This window comes from Monodon monoceros, unplaced genomic scaffold (genome assembly GCF_005190385.1).
Source record: "Monodon monoceros isolate NGI ecotype Baffin Bay Population unplaced genomic scaffold, NGI_Narwhal_1 Super_Scaffold_11, whole genome shotgun sequence".
In the NCBI taxonomy this organism is placed as follows: Eukaryota; Metazoa; Chordata; class Mammalia; order Artiodactyla; family Monodontidae; genus Monodon; species Monodon monoceros.
Window position 1 is genome coordinate 127,617,434 of NW_021703767.1, and position 16,943 is coordinate 127,634,376.

Consider the following 16,943-nt stretch of genomic DNA (forward strand, 5'->3'; position numbering starts at 1 on the left):
AATCAGCAGCGCCACTTTGGGGCAGAGCCAGGAGTGGGCCTCAGGAGGATGCTGGGCGTCAGAGGGGAGAGAGAAGAGGCAGTGCAGGAAGCAGGAAGGGATGAGAAACAGTGGTGGGTGGAGCTTCCGGCCAGGGCGAGTTCCCAGCGTGAGACCACCTCGGAAGGGCTTAAAGAGTATTTTGTTCTTCCGGCTTGCTCATTCTCTGACCGAGCGACGTGGCTGGATTGGAGTGGTTGGAAGTACCCGGACGTTAGAAGCTTGGGGAAGAGGTTGGTTGTTGAGCCCTAAACCAACAGGTGGGTCAGTTTTGCAGCTTCCCTCCACTTCTGGAGATCGTTGCAGCTCAGCATTTCCCAGATTTTGTTTGATAAAATAGTACTGGGTCCAGTAGACTTCTGCAGGACTTCTCAGAGCATCGTGTGTTGCGAACTACAAAAGGGGAGAAAGTGGGCATTTTTCTCACAAGGAATCTGGCAGCCAAGTACAGCTTGGCACCCACTTTGAAAACTGACTCTGAGTGTCTCTGGGGGAGAAAGTGCAAAGGCAGAGGTGAGCAGGCTGTGCCTCGTGCATCGTGGGAAGACACACAGGCAGAGTTGGCTGCCCATGGCGATGGTACCCGATCCTGTGACCAGAGCTGAATGATGCTTTGAACTCTGAAATGCTTAACGTCTTGTCAAGTCGCAGGCTGATTTTCTTTGACAGTGAATGTGCTAGAAACTACACTCAAAATGAATATTAACCCCTTTAAAGTAATCCCTCGGGAGGCCACATTGTATCTTTTAAAATTGTTTGAGAATTACCCTCTTTGGCATGCAGAGCAAGTTCATGAGCTACACAGGAAAGTCAGTATTGTTATTCTGTGAAAACGCATTTAACAGGCAAAGGGTTAGTAAAAAGAGCTCTTACAAAATCAACAGGGAAAAAATAACGCATCAATAGGCAAATAGGTGATTCATTAAATAAGATTTAAAATGGCAAATAAGTATATGAAAAATACACTGAAAATTAAAGAAATACACAAAAACAATGAGATGTCATTGTTCATTGATAAAAATGTAAAGGATTAATAACAATCAAATGTCAATGAGTGTATTGGCACTCTATTTTTACATTACAAACCACCCCAAGACTCAGTGGCTTAAAACAATTACCAGCTTACAAGTGTACAGGTTGGCTGGATATCCTCGTCTGAGCCACACCTGGCTGATCGCAGGTCTTGGCTGGGCTCTTTAATGTGTGTGGTCAGTTGGAGGGTTGGCTGGAGAGCAGCTGGTCTAGAGTGGCCTCGCCTGAGATGGCTCTGCTCTGCTCCACGTGGTCTGTCATCCTCCAGGAGGCTAGCCTGGGTGCAGTCACATGGCAGTTGTGGCTGGAATCCCAAGAATGGAAGTGGCAGCGGCAAAGTCTCTAGGCCTAGGCTCGGAGCTTGCACAGCATCACTTCTACCACATGCTAACTGGCCAGATCACGTCATTAGGCTGGGCCAAATGTGAGGGAAGGAATAAAAGACCTCTTCTTAGGAAGAAGTACAAAGTATTGTGGCCAATTTTGCCATCAAACACAGCAAGGATGAGCAAAATAGGCATTCTCTTGCACTGTTGATAGGATCGTAAACTTAAAATCATTCATGTGAAAAGTTTGCTAGTATCTAACAAAAGCCTTAAAAATCTCCATACCCTTTGATCCATGTTTGAGAATGTATTTGAAGGAATTGATGTGAAGAGTGTGTAAAGCAGTGTGTATCCGAATGTTCATCACATCACTGTTTAAATAGCAAAATATTCGGGACATGTTAACTATCCAAAAAGAGGGATTGCTTATAATGGTTTAAACCATTTATAGAATAGAGTATTATGCAGCCATTTAAAATGATGACTTGTGAAGATGCCTATATTCACTGACATGTAAAGACTTAAGTGAAGAAAGCAGGATACAAAAAGCATGTTTATTATAATCCTGCTTTTAAGTGTCACCTTCTATTTTTACATCTTTCTGTATCATACAAGTTTTTGTTTTGTTTTCATTCTGCTTTGACTTTGGTGTTTGGTTTGTATTTTAAAATTTTTATCTTCATTTAAATTAACATACAGTAAAATTGGATTTTCTGGTGTGGAGTTCTATGAGTTTTAACACATGCACAGGTTCACGTCACCACCACCACAATCAGAATACAGGGAAGTTCTGTCACCCCAAAAAGTCTCTTGTGCAGACTCTTTGTAGTGACATCCTCCCATCATTCATTCCTAAGAGAATTGTTGAGAAGTACAGCTTGATATAGATATACCACAAAGTGTTTATCCATTCACCCATCGAAGGACATTTAGGTTGTTTCCAGTTTGGGGTGATTATGAATAGAACTTCTATAAACGTTTGTGTATATGTCTTTGTGTGAGCATGAGTTTTCATTTCTCTGGGATGAAAGCCCAAAAGTGTAATTGTTGAGTCATGTGTTAAGTACATGTTTTGTTTTGTAAGAAACTGCCAAACTGCGGTATCATTTTACAATCCCACCTGCATATACTTGTCAGCATATAGTATTGCCACTATTTTTTTTATTATTGGTCTTCTAATAGGTGTGATATCTCATTCTGCTTTCAATTTGCATTTTCCTAATGGCTAATCATGTTGAACAACAACAAGATGTTGACCATCTTATTTGGTGATATATCTATTTTTTTTCCCATTTTCTAATCGGATTGTCCTTGCACTTTTGTAAAAAATCAATTTGCCATATTTGCGTGGGTCTATTTCTTAACGCTGTTATGTTCCATTGAGCTATATATCTATCCCTTTGCCAATATCACACTGTTGTGATTACTCTAGCTTTTTTTTTTTTTTTGCGGTACACAGGCCTCTCACTGTTGTGGCCTCTCCCGTTGCGGAGCACAGGCTCCGCACGCGCGGGCTCAGCGGCCATGGCTCACGGGCCCAGCCGTTCCACGGCACGTGGGATCTTCCCGGACCAGGGCACTAACCCGTGTCCCCTGCATTGGCAGGCGGACTGTCAACCACTGCGCCACCAGGGAAGCCCTGCTCTAGCTTTATAGTACATCTTTTATTCCTGTTAAGTGATTTTAATTAATTTATTTTTGGCTGCATTGGGTCTTCATTGCTGCGCACCGGCTTTCGCTAGTTGCAGCGAGCAGGGGCTACTCTTCGTTGTGGCGCACAGGCTTCTCATTGCAGTGGCTTCTCTTGTTGCGGAGCACGGGCTCTAGGCACGCGGGCTTCAGTAGTTGTGGCACGTGGGCTCAGTAGTTGTGGCTCGCAGGCTCCAGAGAACAGGCTCAGCAGTTGTGGCGCACGGGCTTACTTGCTCCGTGGCGTGTGGGATCTTCCCGGACCAGGGATCAAACCCATGTCCCCTGCATCGGCAGGCGGATTCTCATCCACTTTGCCACCAGGGAAGTCCTATAGTACATTTTAAAATCAGCTGGAGTCCTCTTAATTTTTTTTCAAAATTAGTTTGGTTATTCTAGTTGCTGTACCTTTCCATCTAAATTTCAGAATCATCTTGCCTATGTCTACCATCTATAAAATTCCTCCAAGGAGTCTGATTGAAATTGCATTAAATCTATAGATGAACTTAGGGAGAATTGCCAACTTGACAATATTGAGACTTCCAGTTCAGAACATGATATGTTTCCCCACTTATTTAAGTCTTCTTTAATTTGTGTGATCATATTCTTTAGCTTTCAGCCTAGAGTTCCTGCACTTTTTTTGAGATTTATACTTAAGTATTACATTTTTAGAGATATGAGAAATAGTAATTTTAAATTCAATTTCTAATCATTTATTGCCAATACAAATATAATTGATTTTGGGGTGCTGACCTTGTATCCTGTGACCATGCTAAACTTACTTTTTAGTTCTAGGAAATTCTTTTGTAGATTATTTGGGATTTTTCTTTGTAGACAGACATGTCATCTGTGAATAGAAGAGTTTTATTTCTTCCTTTCTGATCTATATGACTTTTATTTCTTTCTCTTGTCCTATTTCACTGAGTAGGACTTTCAGTATAATGTTTATTAGGAACAGTAAGAGTGGCCATCCATGCCTTATTCCCAATCCTAGGGGGAGAGCATTCCAGTTTTCACTATTAAATATGCTCTTAGCTCTGAGTTTTTGGTAGATGCCCTTTTTTCAGATTAAGAAGTTCCCTTCTATTCCTAGCTTCTTGGGAGGTTTTGTTGAATGGATGTTAAATTTTGTCAAATGCTTTTTCTGCATCAGTTGATATGATCATGTGGGTTTTCTTCTTTAGCCTGCTAATATGGTGAATTAACATTCATTGATTTTCAAATATTGAATTAGCCTTGCATTCCCAAAGTAAACCACACTTGGTTGTGGTATGTTATTCTTTTACTATATTGCTGGATTTTATTTTTCTAATATTTTGTTGAGGATTTTTATGTTTATGTCCATAAGGGATATTGGTCTGTAATATTCTTTTCTTATACTGTCTTTGTCTGGTTTTGGTATCATAAAAGGATATAAATTATTCGATACTCTTCTGTTTTCTGAAGGATCTTGTGAAAAATTGTCATTGGTGTTATTTCTTTTTAAATTTTGTTAGAACTTGCCAGTGAAACCATCTGGGCCTGGTTTTTGTTTGCTTGTTTGTTTTTGGAAAATTTTGAACTACAAATTCAGTTTTAAAAATACATATAGGAAAATTCAGGTTATCTACTCATTGGGTGAGTTTTGGTAGTTTGTAACTTTCAAGGAATTGGTTCACTTCATTTTAGTTGCAGAATTTCTCTTCATAGAGTTATGTGTACTATTCCTTTATTATTATTTTAATATATATGGGGTCTGTAGTGATATCACTCATTTCATTCCTGATATTGGTGTCTTGATTCCTGATTTGTGTCTTACCTCTTTTTTATTTGGTCACTCTGGTTAGAGTTTTATCTATTTTACTGATCTTTTCAAAGAACCAGCTCTTGGTTTTATTGATTATTCTATCATTATTTCTTCAAATATTTTTTTTCTGCACACACTATTTCTCCTCTCTTTCTGGGATCTCAATGACATGAACATTAGATCTTCAGGCATTGTCACACAAGTTCCTGAGGCTCTGTTTACTGTTTCTCTGTTTTTCCTTAATAATTCCTATTGATCTATGTTCAAGTTCACTGACTCTTTCCTTTGTCATCTCTATTTGGCTACTGAGTATATCCAGAAAATTTTTTAAACAACTATAGTTTTCAGTTCTAAAATTTTTATTTCTTTCTTCTTTATGTCTTCTACATTTTTCTGATACTTTGTATCTTTCCATTTATTTTAAACTATTTGCCCTCACTTTTTAGAGCATGGTTATCATGGCTCTTTCAAAGTCTTGTCTGATAATTCCAAAATCTGTGTCATCATGGGGTTAGCGTCTGTTGATTTTCTTTTCCTTTTTAAGTTGATATTTTCTAGGGTTTCTCTATACTGAGTAATTTGGGATTGTAGCCTTTGCAATGCTATACAGATCTGCCCTGCACATGCACCACCCAGCAGCCAGTCTGGGCATTGGTCTACCCCCTAGTTTAGTTCTCAAAGACTGTGATATGATGCTTAGGATGAGATCAAAGCATGCACAACATGAATGAGGTCCATCCATGAAGAGGTGACCACAGGAGTTCATCCATAACTTTATGGAATTTCTTTCTTGAGCTCCCTCCTCTTTATGACCCACTTCCCAGTCCTCTGGCCCCAAAACTGGGGTTTTAGTTTCCCCACTCTTCTGGGTAGTTCTCACAATTCTGCCTGCATCTGGAACCAATCAGCAGAGAACAAAGAGAGAAAAAAAATCAATGAGTATTTTCTCCCACACTCTTGGGAATCATAGCTTCACTGGTACCTCCCCTCAAAGTCTTAGGTGCCTGCCGGGCCACCAAACTCACTGCTGCACTGATACCAGCAGAACTTCCCTGGGGGCTGAGTCAGGAGATAATGGAAAAAAGGGGTAAAAAAACAACAGGGGATTTCCCCCACTCTGACTCTTAGAGTTCCCCTTTCTCACTCCACAGGCCAAAAAAAGGGCTTCTCTTAGAGCACTTTTTCTCTCATCCATTGTGCACTGCTGGGTTTGGGGCTGCCTTTGAGTCCAGTCTAGGTAATACCATTGGGGGTGGGGAATGGTCAACTCTGCCAATTTGATGATGCTTTAAATTCTAATCTTGCTTCCCAATTTGCCTATCATTTACTTTGCGGAGTCCTCAAAGAGTTAGCCCATGCATTCTTTCCAATGCCTACAGATGCATTCGGTGGGAGAGACAAGGTAGAATTTGTTTACTCCATCTTGCCCAGATCTGGAAACTGTCTACTTATTTCTTGTTTTTTGGTTTTGTAAACAACAATTATTTGCATATTCAAAAGAAAGCTCTAAAACCAGTTGTGTTTTATTGATCAAACATCTGTCATGAGACATTGCACCCTTTCCTGGCAGCGTCTGGCTGAGAATATCACCCCCTATTCCTCTGCAGGGACACAGCTGACTGTGGAGGTCCACCCTCAGGATGCCATGCCCCAGCTGCTCAAGAAGTTCTCCTTGGCTAAACGTACGTACGTACAGGGCTACTCATGTGTAAAGGGCTGGCAGGGAGGATTGAGGGTAGCTGGAAGGGCCAGAGCCCAGCCTGGACACCTTCTTGGGGAAGGAGAGGAGTGACCTGGGCCTACACACTGGGAAGAGGCAGAGACATGACAGCTTCATCCTGAGCATTCTCTTCTCCACACTCAACAACCCCTGTTAAGTCTTTGCCATTAGGTGTGGGTAACACAAGGCATTTAGCTAAAGATGAATTTCATCACAAGAGTGCTGTTGTTTTTAGACACCATTTATTGACTGCCTAAAAAGTGGCATGCGCAGTGCTAAGCACTGTACACTCAATGAGTTTTTAACTCTTTGATATGCACCAGTATTATCCCCACCTTGTAGATCAGCAAAGGCTCAGAGAGGTGAAATAGCTGCCAGTCACCCAGTTAGGAAGCGGATCAGAACCCAGGTCCTAATGAAGCCCGTACCCTTAACCACCGCACCCGGCTGCCTTCTGTGCTGTGCGCACAGGCCCAGACCCACGCCCGCGATGTCTCCTCTGCTCCCTTCTTGGTCCTCTCCCTGCATCTGTCCATCCTGTGGGTAAACAGGGGCCTGGGGAAATGCCGGCCAAGGAACGGAGGCTGCAGGACAGCCAAGGCTGAGGTTCACGAAGTGAACCTTCATGTCCGCTCGTGGCGGGGGCCGAGGCAGCTCCTTCAAGGCTGCCTGGTCCTGCAGCCCTCAGCAGCCAGGGCCTCGGGAGGGCAGGCAGGTGTAGAGAGGTCAGGCCCTGCGAGTTGACAGGCTGGATTCAGATCCCAGCTGTGTGACCTCAGGCAAGTGGCTTAACCTCTCTTTTGGACTCAATTTCCTCATGTATAAAAGGAGGAAAATAATTCAACATCCCTCAAAGGATTGTCATGAGCTTAAATGAGATCGTCAATAATGCACAAGCCAGGTGTAGTAAGTACACAAAAAATCTGGCTACTCTTTTGAACCCCCATCACTCTACCAAAGAATGTAGGTGGAAACAAAATGTGGGTGTAAGAAAGACAAGGCCCACTGTTTCTCAGAGTGGCCTATGTACATTTGCAACCTTCTGTACATTTTAAGGCCTACAGTAGCCTTCAAGGGCAGAGAAAAACTTGCCTTGGCTTCCCCACCTCTGGCTCCTCCTGGTTCCAACAGGGACCCACATCTTCCTGACCTGGCTTCAGATCAGCAGGAAATTCTCTCCTGTTGCCTGTGGAGTCTAATAATAATTGCTGACCATTCTGTCTTAACAGTCCTGGATTTATAGGATTTGGTTGTCCTTGAACCTTCCCGAGGAATAATTCCCCTCTCCCCCCTTTCATGAGCTGCCCATGGTCAGTTTTTGTCCTGGGGTCATCTGGTAGTGAATTCACTGGTGCTCTCAGGATCCCCAGCTGTGGTCCAAGATGGCAGGAGCGTCCAGAGGAGGGAGGAACATGGAGCTCCAGGCAGGCCCACTGAATAATCGCAAGGCTTGATGCCCAAGCAAATTCTCCCTCTGCTCACAGACTGCACTTCTCTTTCTTGTCATCCCGTCCTTGGCTGTCAGTCCTCCTTATTCCTCAGCAGGAAGCCCGGGGCAATCCCAGCAGCAATTCCGTGGTGGGTGGGGATGGGACCAAGAAGGCTGTGAGAGGGAGAGTGAAGAGGAGACGTCAGAAACAAGGACACCCACACAGAGAATCGTCTGTGCTTGCATTTCTATTTCTTCTGAAATGTCTCTACTTCTGACCTTTGGGATATTGTAGGTTTACAAGGCGATAAAAATGGAAACACAAGAGCCCGGCAGCCTGGAGGGAAAGACGCCCACGGTAAGTTGCGGTACCTTCTTTGGAGCCATTCTCTGAGACGGTAAGTTGGTTTAGCCTCATGAGCCAATCTGTGCTCAATTGGAAATGGCTCCCTGGAGTACTGTGCTGGGAGTCTGGGGCCACCTCTGGGCTCAGGGGACAGGAGTATCATGATTGATTGGCAGCGTCTGCCATGGACACAGGTAGAGAAGTAAAAAGCTCACACACTAGATGTGATCCCAAAGTTAAAGCATAAACCCCACCAATAACAAGGCAGCCCATTATGGGAAACATTAAAAACAGAATTCAGAATTGTATTAACTTTAAATGGAATGCCAAGCATCTGTAAGGAGGGAGGCAGGAGAATAAGCAGAGTGGGGCAGAGGAAGAAATCCCGAATGGGTAATAGACGGCCTGGGTTCAAATCCTGCTTTTGGCCCTCACTCACCTTCCCTGGGCCTCAGTTTCCCCCTCGGCTCAGACCAGATGGCATCTAAGGTTTAGTACAGTTTGGTACTTCTTCCCATTGTTTTGCTTTAAAATTAGAATAACTTAGTTAATGCCACTGGTGTTTAAAATGTATTTATGCAAAATCATATTCAAATATTATATAATCTGCTCAGAAAGTGAATTTAATGAGGCATAAATCATTTTGGATATTCTTACTGTTCAGATATTGTAGAATGGAACCAAGAAAGGGTAAAACTTTCTTAATAATAGGGTTTTTCAGTCCCATTTTAGAAACAGCATCCTTCTTTGAAATGGTGGTGGGGAGACCTCATTTGCAGAGCTGACGCTTATTAAATGTATAAGTCCACTTCATATCCACTTAGGTCACTGTGACGGCCCTTGTCAGGGGATGGCAGGAACCAGAGTCCGTGGGGGGAAGAGGGCACCAAGAAGGGGGGAAGTTCGGCAGGGCCTCCTGCTGTGTCCCCCCTCCCTTCTGAGGGTCTGGCTGGACAAGGGCCGCATGGTAGACCACCCGAGATAGGCCCTGAAGTGATCTGAGTGATGGGAGGCGAGAAATCCCAGCTCTGGCACCAGACAGTCACTGAGCCGCTATGGCGCTGGGCTTCTAGGGAGCTCCAGGGTAAGACTGTACAGGACAGAAGGCTGGGGGCAGGGGACGTCCAGGGAGTCTTGGTGCTTATTAGAGGAGCAGAAAATGAAGAAAGAAAATGCTAGGTTGCTGGGCGAGGCCACAGCCTCACCGTAGAGTTTGCACAGCCTGCCTGCCCACCACACACCCTGTCCCCTCTTAGGAGAGGAACAGCCTCGGATCCTGGATGTGTCAGAGGTCACAGGGACCAGCACCTCGCCCCGCCCCACACCCTCCTTCCCCCCCCCCGCACCCCTCCCCCACGAGGACTCCTGCAGGGCGTCAGCAGGGACTGAGGGAGCAGGGAGAGGGGGCCAAATCCAGTCTGAGGCTGAGAAGGGAGAAGGCCTGGGTCCTAACAGGAAGGGACCCACAGCAGTGGTGAAGTGAAGAAGGACCCGTGTGGCCTGCTCCTGACAGCTGAACTTGACTGGAGGCTGGGAGCTCCTCTGTGGCCAGACGTTGACCAGCTCCCTGACCAGCTGGCACTGCCTGACATGCAATGCTGGCCCAGGGAGGGTCGTGGAGCAGCTCCAGCCAGCACTGGTGGCGTCCCCACCCTCTCACCACACCTCTCAAGTCTATAGCACCAAGGAAACCACTGTATGCATCTCGGTGGGAATGGCGACACTCTCCAACATGCTGTCCCCCGCAGTTCCACAGTCTGACTTACAGCCCTGGTTCTGGCTATGTGGCCTCTACACTTGCTGCTCTGGTCTTCCTGTAGCTCGCGCAGTTACTTGAAGACATTTAATAAATTACTTTTCTGCTTAAACTGAAAAAAAAAAAAGACTCTCACAGTCCACGAGGATTGTGTGGGTACATGCAGGCGCAGCCCCGCACCGGGCACAGCGGCTTCGCACCCCTGCTCTGCGCTTGCCTGCAGAGGACCCTCACCCTGCACCCTTCCAGGGAGAAGAGTGCTGCTGACCTTACCGCGTGATCCACCGTCTCTTTCACTCTCCCATGTGCTCCATAGATTGCGCCGGAGGATGGGCTGCTGGCTTTAGCACTGCCCAGTGAGGGGGAGGTCACCGGACTAGATCCCAGGCCTTGTGCAGCCCCACCAGGCACTTTCCCATGTTACTCTGCTCTTCCCAGGCTTGCTGTCATGTCCTGGGGTCCCACCAGCTCCCCTGGCTCACCCAGCACCCAGAGGTTCCTGACAGAGCAGGCTCAGAGTTGGCCCACTGGAGTCAGGGGACCAGGGCCCCTTTGGCCCCATCCGCCTCTCACCCCCGCCCTGTCCTCCTATCCAGCTTGCCTGATGTTGGTCAGCCTGGCTCAGAGGGCCTTGAATAAGAAAGACCCAGCCAGAGCCCAGGCTCTTCTCTGGGCTAGGACAGGGGTTTGCTGCCCATCCATCCATGGGTTGGTCTGACCACTGGTCAGTCAACCCTGCAGCAGCTGCCTGGGGCTGTCCTGTGTCCTGGCTTCCTCTGAGAAAGGCTGTGTGTAGAAGAGTGATTCTGAGGCCCAGCTTCCCTCAGGGCCCCCCGCCCCACTGTACTTTGGGCATCTGTTGCCAGAACTCTTAACTTTCTTGGGGTGCAAGCGGTCAGTCTCCAGACGACCATGGGCAAGGGAAGAAGCCTGTCTGGGTGCCAAACGCACCTCACCCTACAGAGGTCCAGGTGGCCCAGGACCATCTTGCCCTCTCCCACACCCGGGTGCCCTTCAGACCACCCTGGGCACCGTGGCCAGGACATCAGTGGCAAGCAGCGCTGCCTGGGTGCTTCCCACAGAGCATTCATTCCTGGAAAAGCTAGCAGGGAATCTGCAGGAAACTGTGGGGTGGGGAGGAGGGATTCTGTCATCAGTCCGTCTGGGGCTGCTGAATTCACTGAGGTGCAATCAATCACTTCTTTTACTGCTGGCTTCTGGGGTCTGCTTACTATCCCTGTGGGTCTCCCAGAGGACTAGAGGAGTTACCATGGTTCCCAAACCAGTTGGACCGAGGAACCCTTCTAAGAGATCTAGCTCTTGAGAGCAGTGTTTCAGTCCGGGAATCATGTTGAAGGTCAGGCCGTCACAGCTCCTCAAAAAGACAGGGAGCCCTGGGCCAGGCAGTCCCGTTGGCCCGTCTCAGACCCTGACCAACCTCCTTGTATTTCCAGCTTACCCCTGGGATCGCTCCAGCCTGAAATCCATGCCCCTGGACCTGCGGCAGTTTGAGAAACTGGACACCTATGCCTCACAGGTAGGAGAGCCGGGCCCTCTGCCTGCGATGGTCACCCCCACAAGGCGGCTTGGAGTTTCCCAAACCAGAGCGGCAAGGGCTCTCCCCAGACCCCTCCTGAGTGTATCCTGAGTCCCTTGGGTGGATAGTACGGAGGAGCGCCTTTCCACAGCATGTGGGAGGGGGACAGAAGGGCCCCGGACAGAGGCCATTTCACCCTCCCACCCCACCCACCGTCCTGATGCTTTCGCCCCAGGCTACACACCCCGCGCCGCCCTGTTGGCAGGCACCTCCGGCCAGCCCTGTCCTGTCCTCCCCTGCCCACTGGGGCACTGCTGCTGCTGAGCCCTGCCAGCCCCAGCCCATGAAGGAAGGGGCGTGAGGATGGGGGGAGGACCACAGATGCAGATGGCCAGCACCCACATGACCACAGCAGTCCTCACCCCTGAACACGTGGGCGGCTGAGCTCCCACACCTCTGGGCCTGGGCACATCTGGGGCAGGTGTGGGGAGGGGCAGCTACAAGAGCTGATGCCCTAGGGACACACTGGGGTCCTGGGAGCCAGGCAGGAGCCATACCACAGAGAGTCTGATTGGAGCAGCTAAGGAGCTGGACCCGTCGCTAAGGTCAGAGTGAGCAATCCTAGGCCGATAAGCTGGGAGATCGTCTACAGTCCTAGAAAAACCACCCTGGGGTTGGCACATAGTGGATACTCAGGAACCTTGTTTGCTGAACTGATGAGTGATGATAGGAGCTCGGATCAGAGAGTCTGATTCAAGGCGGGGACATCAGTAGGGGGTGTCCAGCTGTCCTGGCAGGAGGAGGCATCCCTGGATGAAGCGGAGACACTGAGAACGGAGAGGAGCTGGAAGCAGAGGGGAAGGACCCCTCCCCAGTGTGTGTGCAGCGAGGTAAAGGTGGGGCAGGGCTTGCCCAGTCACTGCGCTGAGCGGTGGAGGGCAGGCAGGGTAGCTTCTTGGCACGCGGAGTGAGGGAGCTGGAGCATGTGTCGGGGGTGATGGTTTGTGTGGGGTGCAGTGGGCTCTAGTGCCTGTGGAGGTGGATAACCCTGGGCAGCTGGATAGCTGAGCCCGGAGCTGTATCTAGCCTGGAGAGGTCTGGGCTGGAAACCCTGCTTTGGGAGCCGTCAGATTCAGCTAAGAGCTAAAGCCATAGGGAGGGTGCCATCTTGGCAAAGGCAGGGCCAGGAGCCACCTGAGTCCGGGCGAGACCAGGAAGGGTCAGTGTTCTAGAAGGTGCGGTCATGGTTCACTCTGGCCAGGCGAGGCTAGACAGGCTCCCTTCCACTGCTCAGCACTGAGGCCCTTCGTACTTCCAGGGGGGCAGCTCAGAGGAGGCTGAAGGCCTCGGCCAGGCTCCGGCAGGCTGAAGGGCAAATGGGGGTTGAAGGGGGAGGGAGTGGAGGGAAGACCCCACAGGAGCCCGGCAAGGAAGGGAGACTAGATGTGGGCAGTCCTGAGAGAGAGACTGGGGGGCATTTTGAAGAGACACGGCAGACAGGAGAGGCTGGGGCCGCCAGGGCCGGGAGGAGGAGGTGAGGACACAGCGGAGCGAGGGCAGCGCCTGAGGAAGGAAGGGCAGCTTTGCCAAGGCAGGCGGCCTGGCTCCGAGGCCAGCAGAGAGCCCAGCGGAGGAGGAGGGCTCGTTGGTAAGGAAGTCTTGCCTGGGCCTTGTTGAATCTGAGGCCTGGTCATCTGCGAGAGTGAGGGAAGGGAAGGGGGGCGTCCAGAGTCTGTGCAGGATGGGATATGTTGTCATGGCTGCCAGAAGGGATGGACAGGCTGCTGGACAGCCTCAGAGAGCAGTGAGTGGGGACCAAAGGGCCAGAAACCATAGAACCGAAGCTGGGAATTAAGTCAGGAGTCAGCCAGGCTGTAATGCGGGCCTGCAATGTGTGCTTCTAGGCCCTGGGAGAGGGACAAAGACAGGACTGTGGTGTTGGAGCAGCTGGGCAAGGGGACACGCGGAGGGGCCTGGCGGTCTCTCTGTGCTCAGAGGGTGGGTCCTGGAGCTCCCGTGTGAGCGACGGAACCTCCTAGGTCAGGAGGACCTAGGGTGGGAGCTGACGGAGGCGCGGGCAACCATTGCAGAGGTAAGCACACAGGTGCCCCTACTTCTCTAGAAAGAGTGAGCATGGCCAGGGCTGCCTTTCCAGCAACCCCAGCCCTGTTTTCTCCTGAGGATCCATGCAGAAAACCTAACTTGCTCTTTTTTTATATATTATGGTAAAACATATGCCATATAATTTGCCATTGGAATCGTTTTTAAGTGTACAATTCAGTGACATCAATTACATTCCCAGTGTTGTACAACCATCACCACTGTCTACTTCCAAAATCACCCCAAGCAGAAACTTTGTACCCGTTAAGCAATAACTCCCCATTCTCCCTCCTCCCAGCCCCTGGTAACCTCTAATTTATTTACTGTCTCTATGAATTTGTCTAGTCTAGATATTTCATATAAGTAAGAATCATACACTGTGTCTTTTTGTGTCTGACTTGTTTCACTTAGCATTGTGTTTTCAAGGTTCATCCATGTTGTAACATGTCTGAGAACTTCATTCCTTTTAATGGATGAGTAATATTTCATTGCATGGATATACCACATTTTGTTTATCCATTCATCTGTGATGGGCACTTGCATTGTTTCTACCTTTTGACTATTGTGAATATTGCCCCATGAACATTGGTGAACAGGTATCTGAGTATCTGTCTGCAGTTCTTTTTGTATATATACCTAGGAGTGGAATTGCTGGATCATATGGTAATTCCATGTTGAAATTTTTGAGGAACTGACAAATTGTTTCCCACAGCAGCTCTACCATTTTACATTCCCACCAGCAATGTACAAGGGTTCTAATTTCTTCAAATTTTTGCCAATTTTTTTATGATTGCCTTTTTTTTTTTTTTTTTACTATAGCCATCCTAGTGGGTATGAAGTAGTATCTCACTGTGGTTTTGATTTGCGTTTCCCTAGTGACTAATGACACTGAGCATCTTTTCATGTGTCTATTGGCCTTTTATATATTTTTGGAGAAATGTGTATTCAAGTCCTTGGCCCATTTTAAAATTGGGTTGTCATTTTGTTGTTGAATTATAAGGGTTCTTTATATATTCTGGATATTAAACCCTTATCAGGTATATGATTTGCAAATATTTTCTTCCATTCTAAATCTTTTTTTTTTTTTTTGCGGTACGCGGGCCTCCCACTGTTGTGGCCCCTCCCTCTGCAGAGCACAGGCTCTGGACGCGCAGGCCCAGTGGCCACGGCTCACGGGCCCAGCTGCTCCGCGGCATGTGGGATCCTCCCGGACCGGGCCACGAACCTGTGTCCCCTGCATCGGCAGGTGGACTCTCAACCACTGCGCCACCAGGGAAGCCCCTCTTCCATTCTATAAATTATCTTTTCACTTTCTTAATATTGTCCTTTGATGCACAGAAGATTTTTATTGTTATGAAGCCAAATTAATCTATCTTTTCTTTTATATCCTGTGCTTTTGGTATCATATCTAAGAATCCATTGCCAAATCCAAGGTCACCGCGATTTACCCCTGTGTTTTCTTCTAAGAGTTTTATGGTTTAAGTTCTTATATTTAGGTCATTGATTATTTTTGAGTTAATTTTTATATATGGTATGATATAGGGGTCCGACTTCCTTCTTTTGCATATGGATATCCAGTTGTCAGGTACCATCTATTGAAGAGACCATTCTTTCCCCATTGAATGGACCTGACACCCTGGTCAACAGTCAGTTAGCCATAGACGTATGAGTTTATTTCTAGACTCAATTCTGTTTCATTAGTCTATATACCCCTTATGTCGATATCACACTGTTGTGATTACGGTAACTTTAAGTAAGTTTGAAATCCAGAAATCTGTGTCCTCCAACTTTGTTCATCTTTTTTCAAAATGGTTTTGGCTATTCCAGGCCCCTTAGAATTCCATACGAATTTGAGGACTGGTTTTTTCATTTTTGCAAAAAAAGGCTGTTGGACTTTTATAGGGATTGTGCTAAATCTGTCAATTGCTTCGGGTAGTGTTGACCATGACTAGGGGCTGCTACAGCGCCCGGATGGCCACTTGACTGGCCCCAGGAGCTGCAGAGAGAAGATGTGATGGCTCTAGGGCCAGTGGTTCAGCTGGTCAGCACTGCCCAGCGCGTCCAGCCCGCATCAAGTTTGCCCTAAGTCCAGCCTTTGAGTCTCTGGGCCTCTCCTCCTTCTCTTCCCGGAGGAAGGGCAGTGCTGGCTGCAGGTGGCAAGGCACTGGGCTCCCCACAGCCCTTGTCTGGGCCCTGACGTAGCACACTCCTCCCACTTCCCAGGTGACAGTCAAGAGTGGCCTGGACGCGCTGGTGAGCGACCTGGTCCAGGAGGCCCACAGTGACCTGGAGAGGGTCCGCGCCATCTGGATCTGGATCTGCCACCACATAGGTAGGCCTGCCGGTGGGGCCACTGGCCCTGGGACCCTGTTCCCAGAGGAACGTCTCTGGGCTTGACTCCATCACCCATGTGTGTGGAGGAAGAGGGAAGGTGGAGGAGAGGGGCTCTCAGATGGCTGGGTTCAATAACCAAGGTTAACTCACTGTGTGCTAGCAGCCTCCATGAAGGGTGCATGGGCGAGGATCCCACGTGGCCCTCTGCCCACAACCAGAGCTGAGGCCCCTCACCCAGCGGCAGCCTTCCCTCAGTCCTGCCTTCCTGGGTGACCTGCTCCACAGAGATGAGAACCCAGGGCAGAAGGTCATCTCCAAGAAGTAGGAGGCTGGGGATGAGCCATAGCTATTTGAAAAGTTACTGCAACACCAGAGGTTTCTCAAAACACCCGTGCCAGGAAGAGTGGATACCCCTCTCCCGGCTCCCTGCTCCCACAGTGGGGGCCTCGGCCGCTGCTCTCAGCCCAGTCTCCAGGTTCTCAGAGCCACCCCAGGGGACCTGGGCCTGCGCAGCTGCCCACAGCTCTGCATGGGACAGCCTTGAGAGTCTGACCAGCTCAAGCCAAGCCCACAGGTGGCTGCTAAGGGGAAGCTGGATGCTGCACCCTGCAGTCCATGGAGGAGCTGGCTGGTGGGATGGACTTCTAGTGACTTCCCTGTGACATAGAGACCAGCAGGGCTTCCCTGACCTGCTGCCACCGGGCTTTCTCTTTGTCCTCCCAGAGCCGCAGTTAGGGATGCAGCTTAGAGGATGAGCTCGCCTAACACAGGTAGGGCATCTGCCATAAGACCTGAGGAGCCACTCCTCCAACTCCAACCCCGGCACTCAGCCTGGGCTTTAAGGGGACA

At 48.5% G+C, this 16,943-nt stretch overlaps 1 protein-coding gene across 4 annotated transcripts in view; it reads left to right on the forward strand.

The window, feature by feature from the left end:
* KY (kyphoscoliosis peptidase) overlaps positions 1–16,943 on the forward strand; it is a 44,537-nt gene that overhangs the window by 11,579 nt on the left and 16,015 nt on the right. For 3 of the 4 annotated variants that reach the window (XM_029215000.1, XM_029215003.1, XM_029215001.1), the window contains 4 exons: positions 6,480–6,554; positions 8,317–8,379; positions 11,578–11,660; positions 15,984–16,092. In XM_029215000.1, the coding sequence (XP_029070833.1) occupies positions 6,480–6,554; positions 8,317–8,379; positions 11,578–11,660; positions 15,984–16,092 (330 nt within the window). Of the gene's footprint in view, positions 1–6,479; positions 6,570–8,316; positions 8,380–11,577; positions 11,661–15,983; positions 16,093–16,943 lie in introns of all 4 variants that reach the window. The other variant, XM_029215002.1, reaches the window with a different exon arrangement.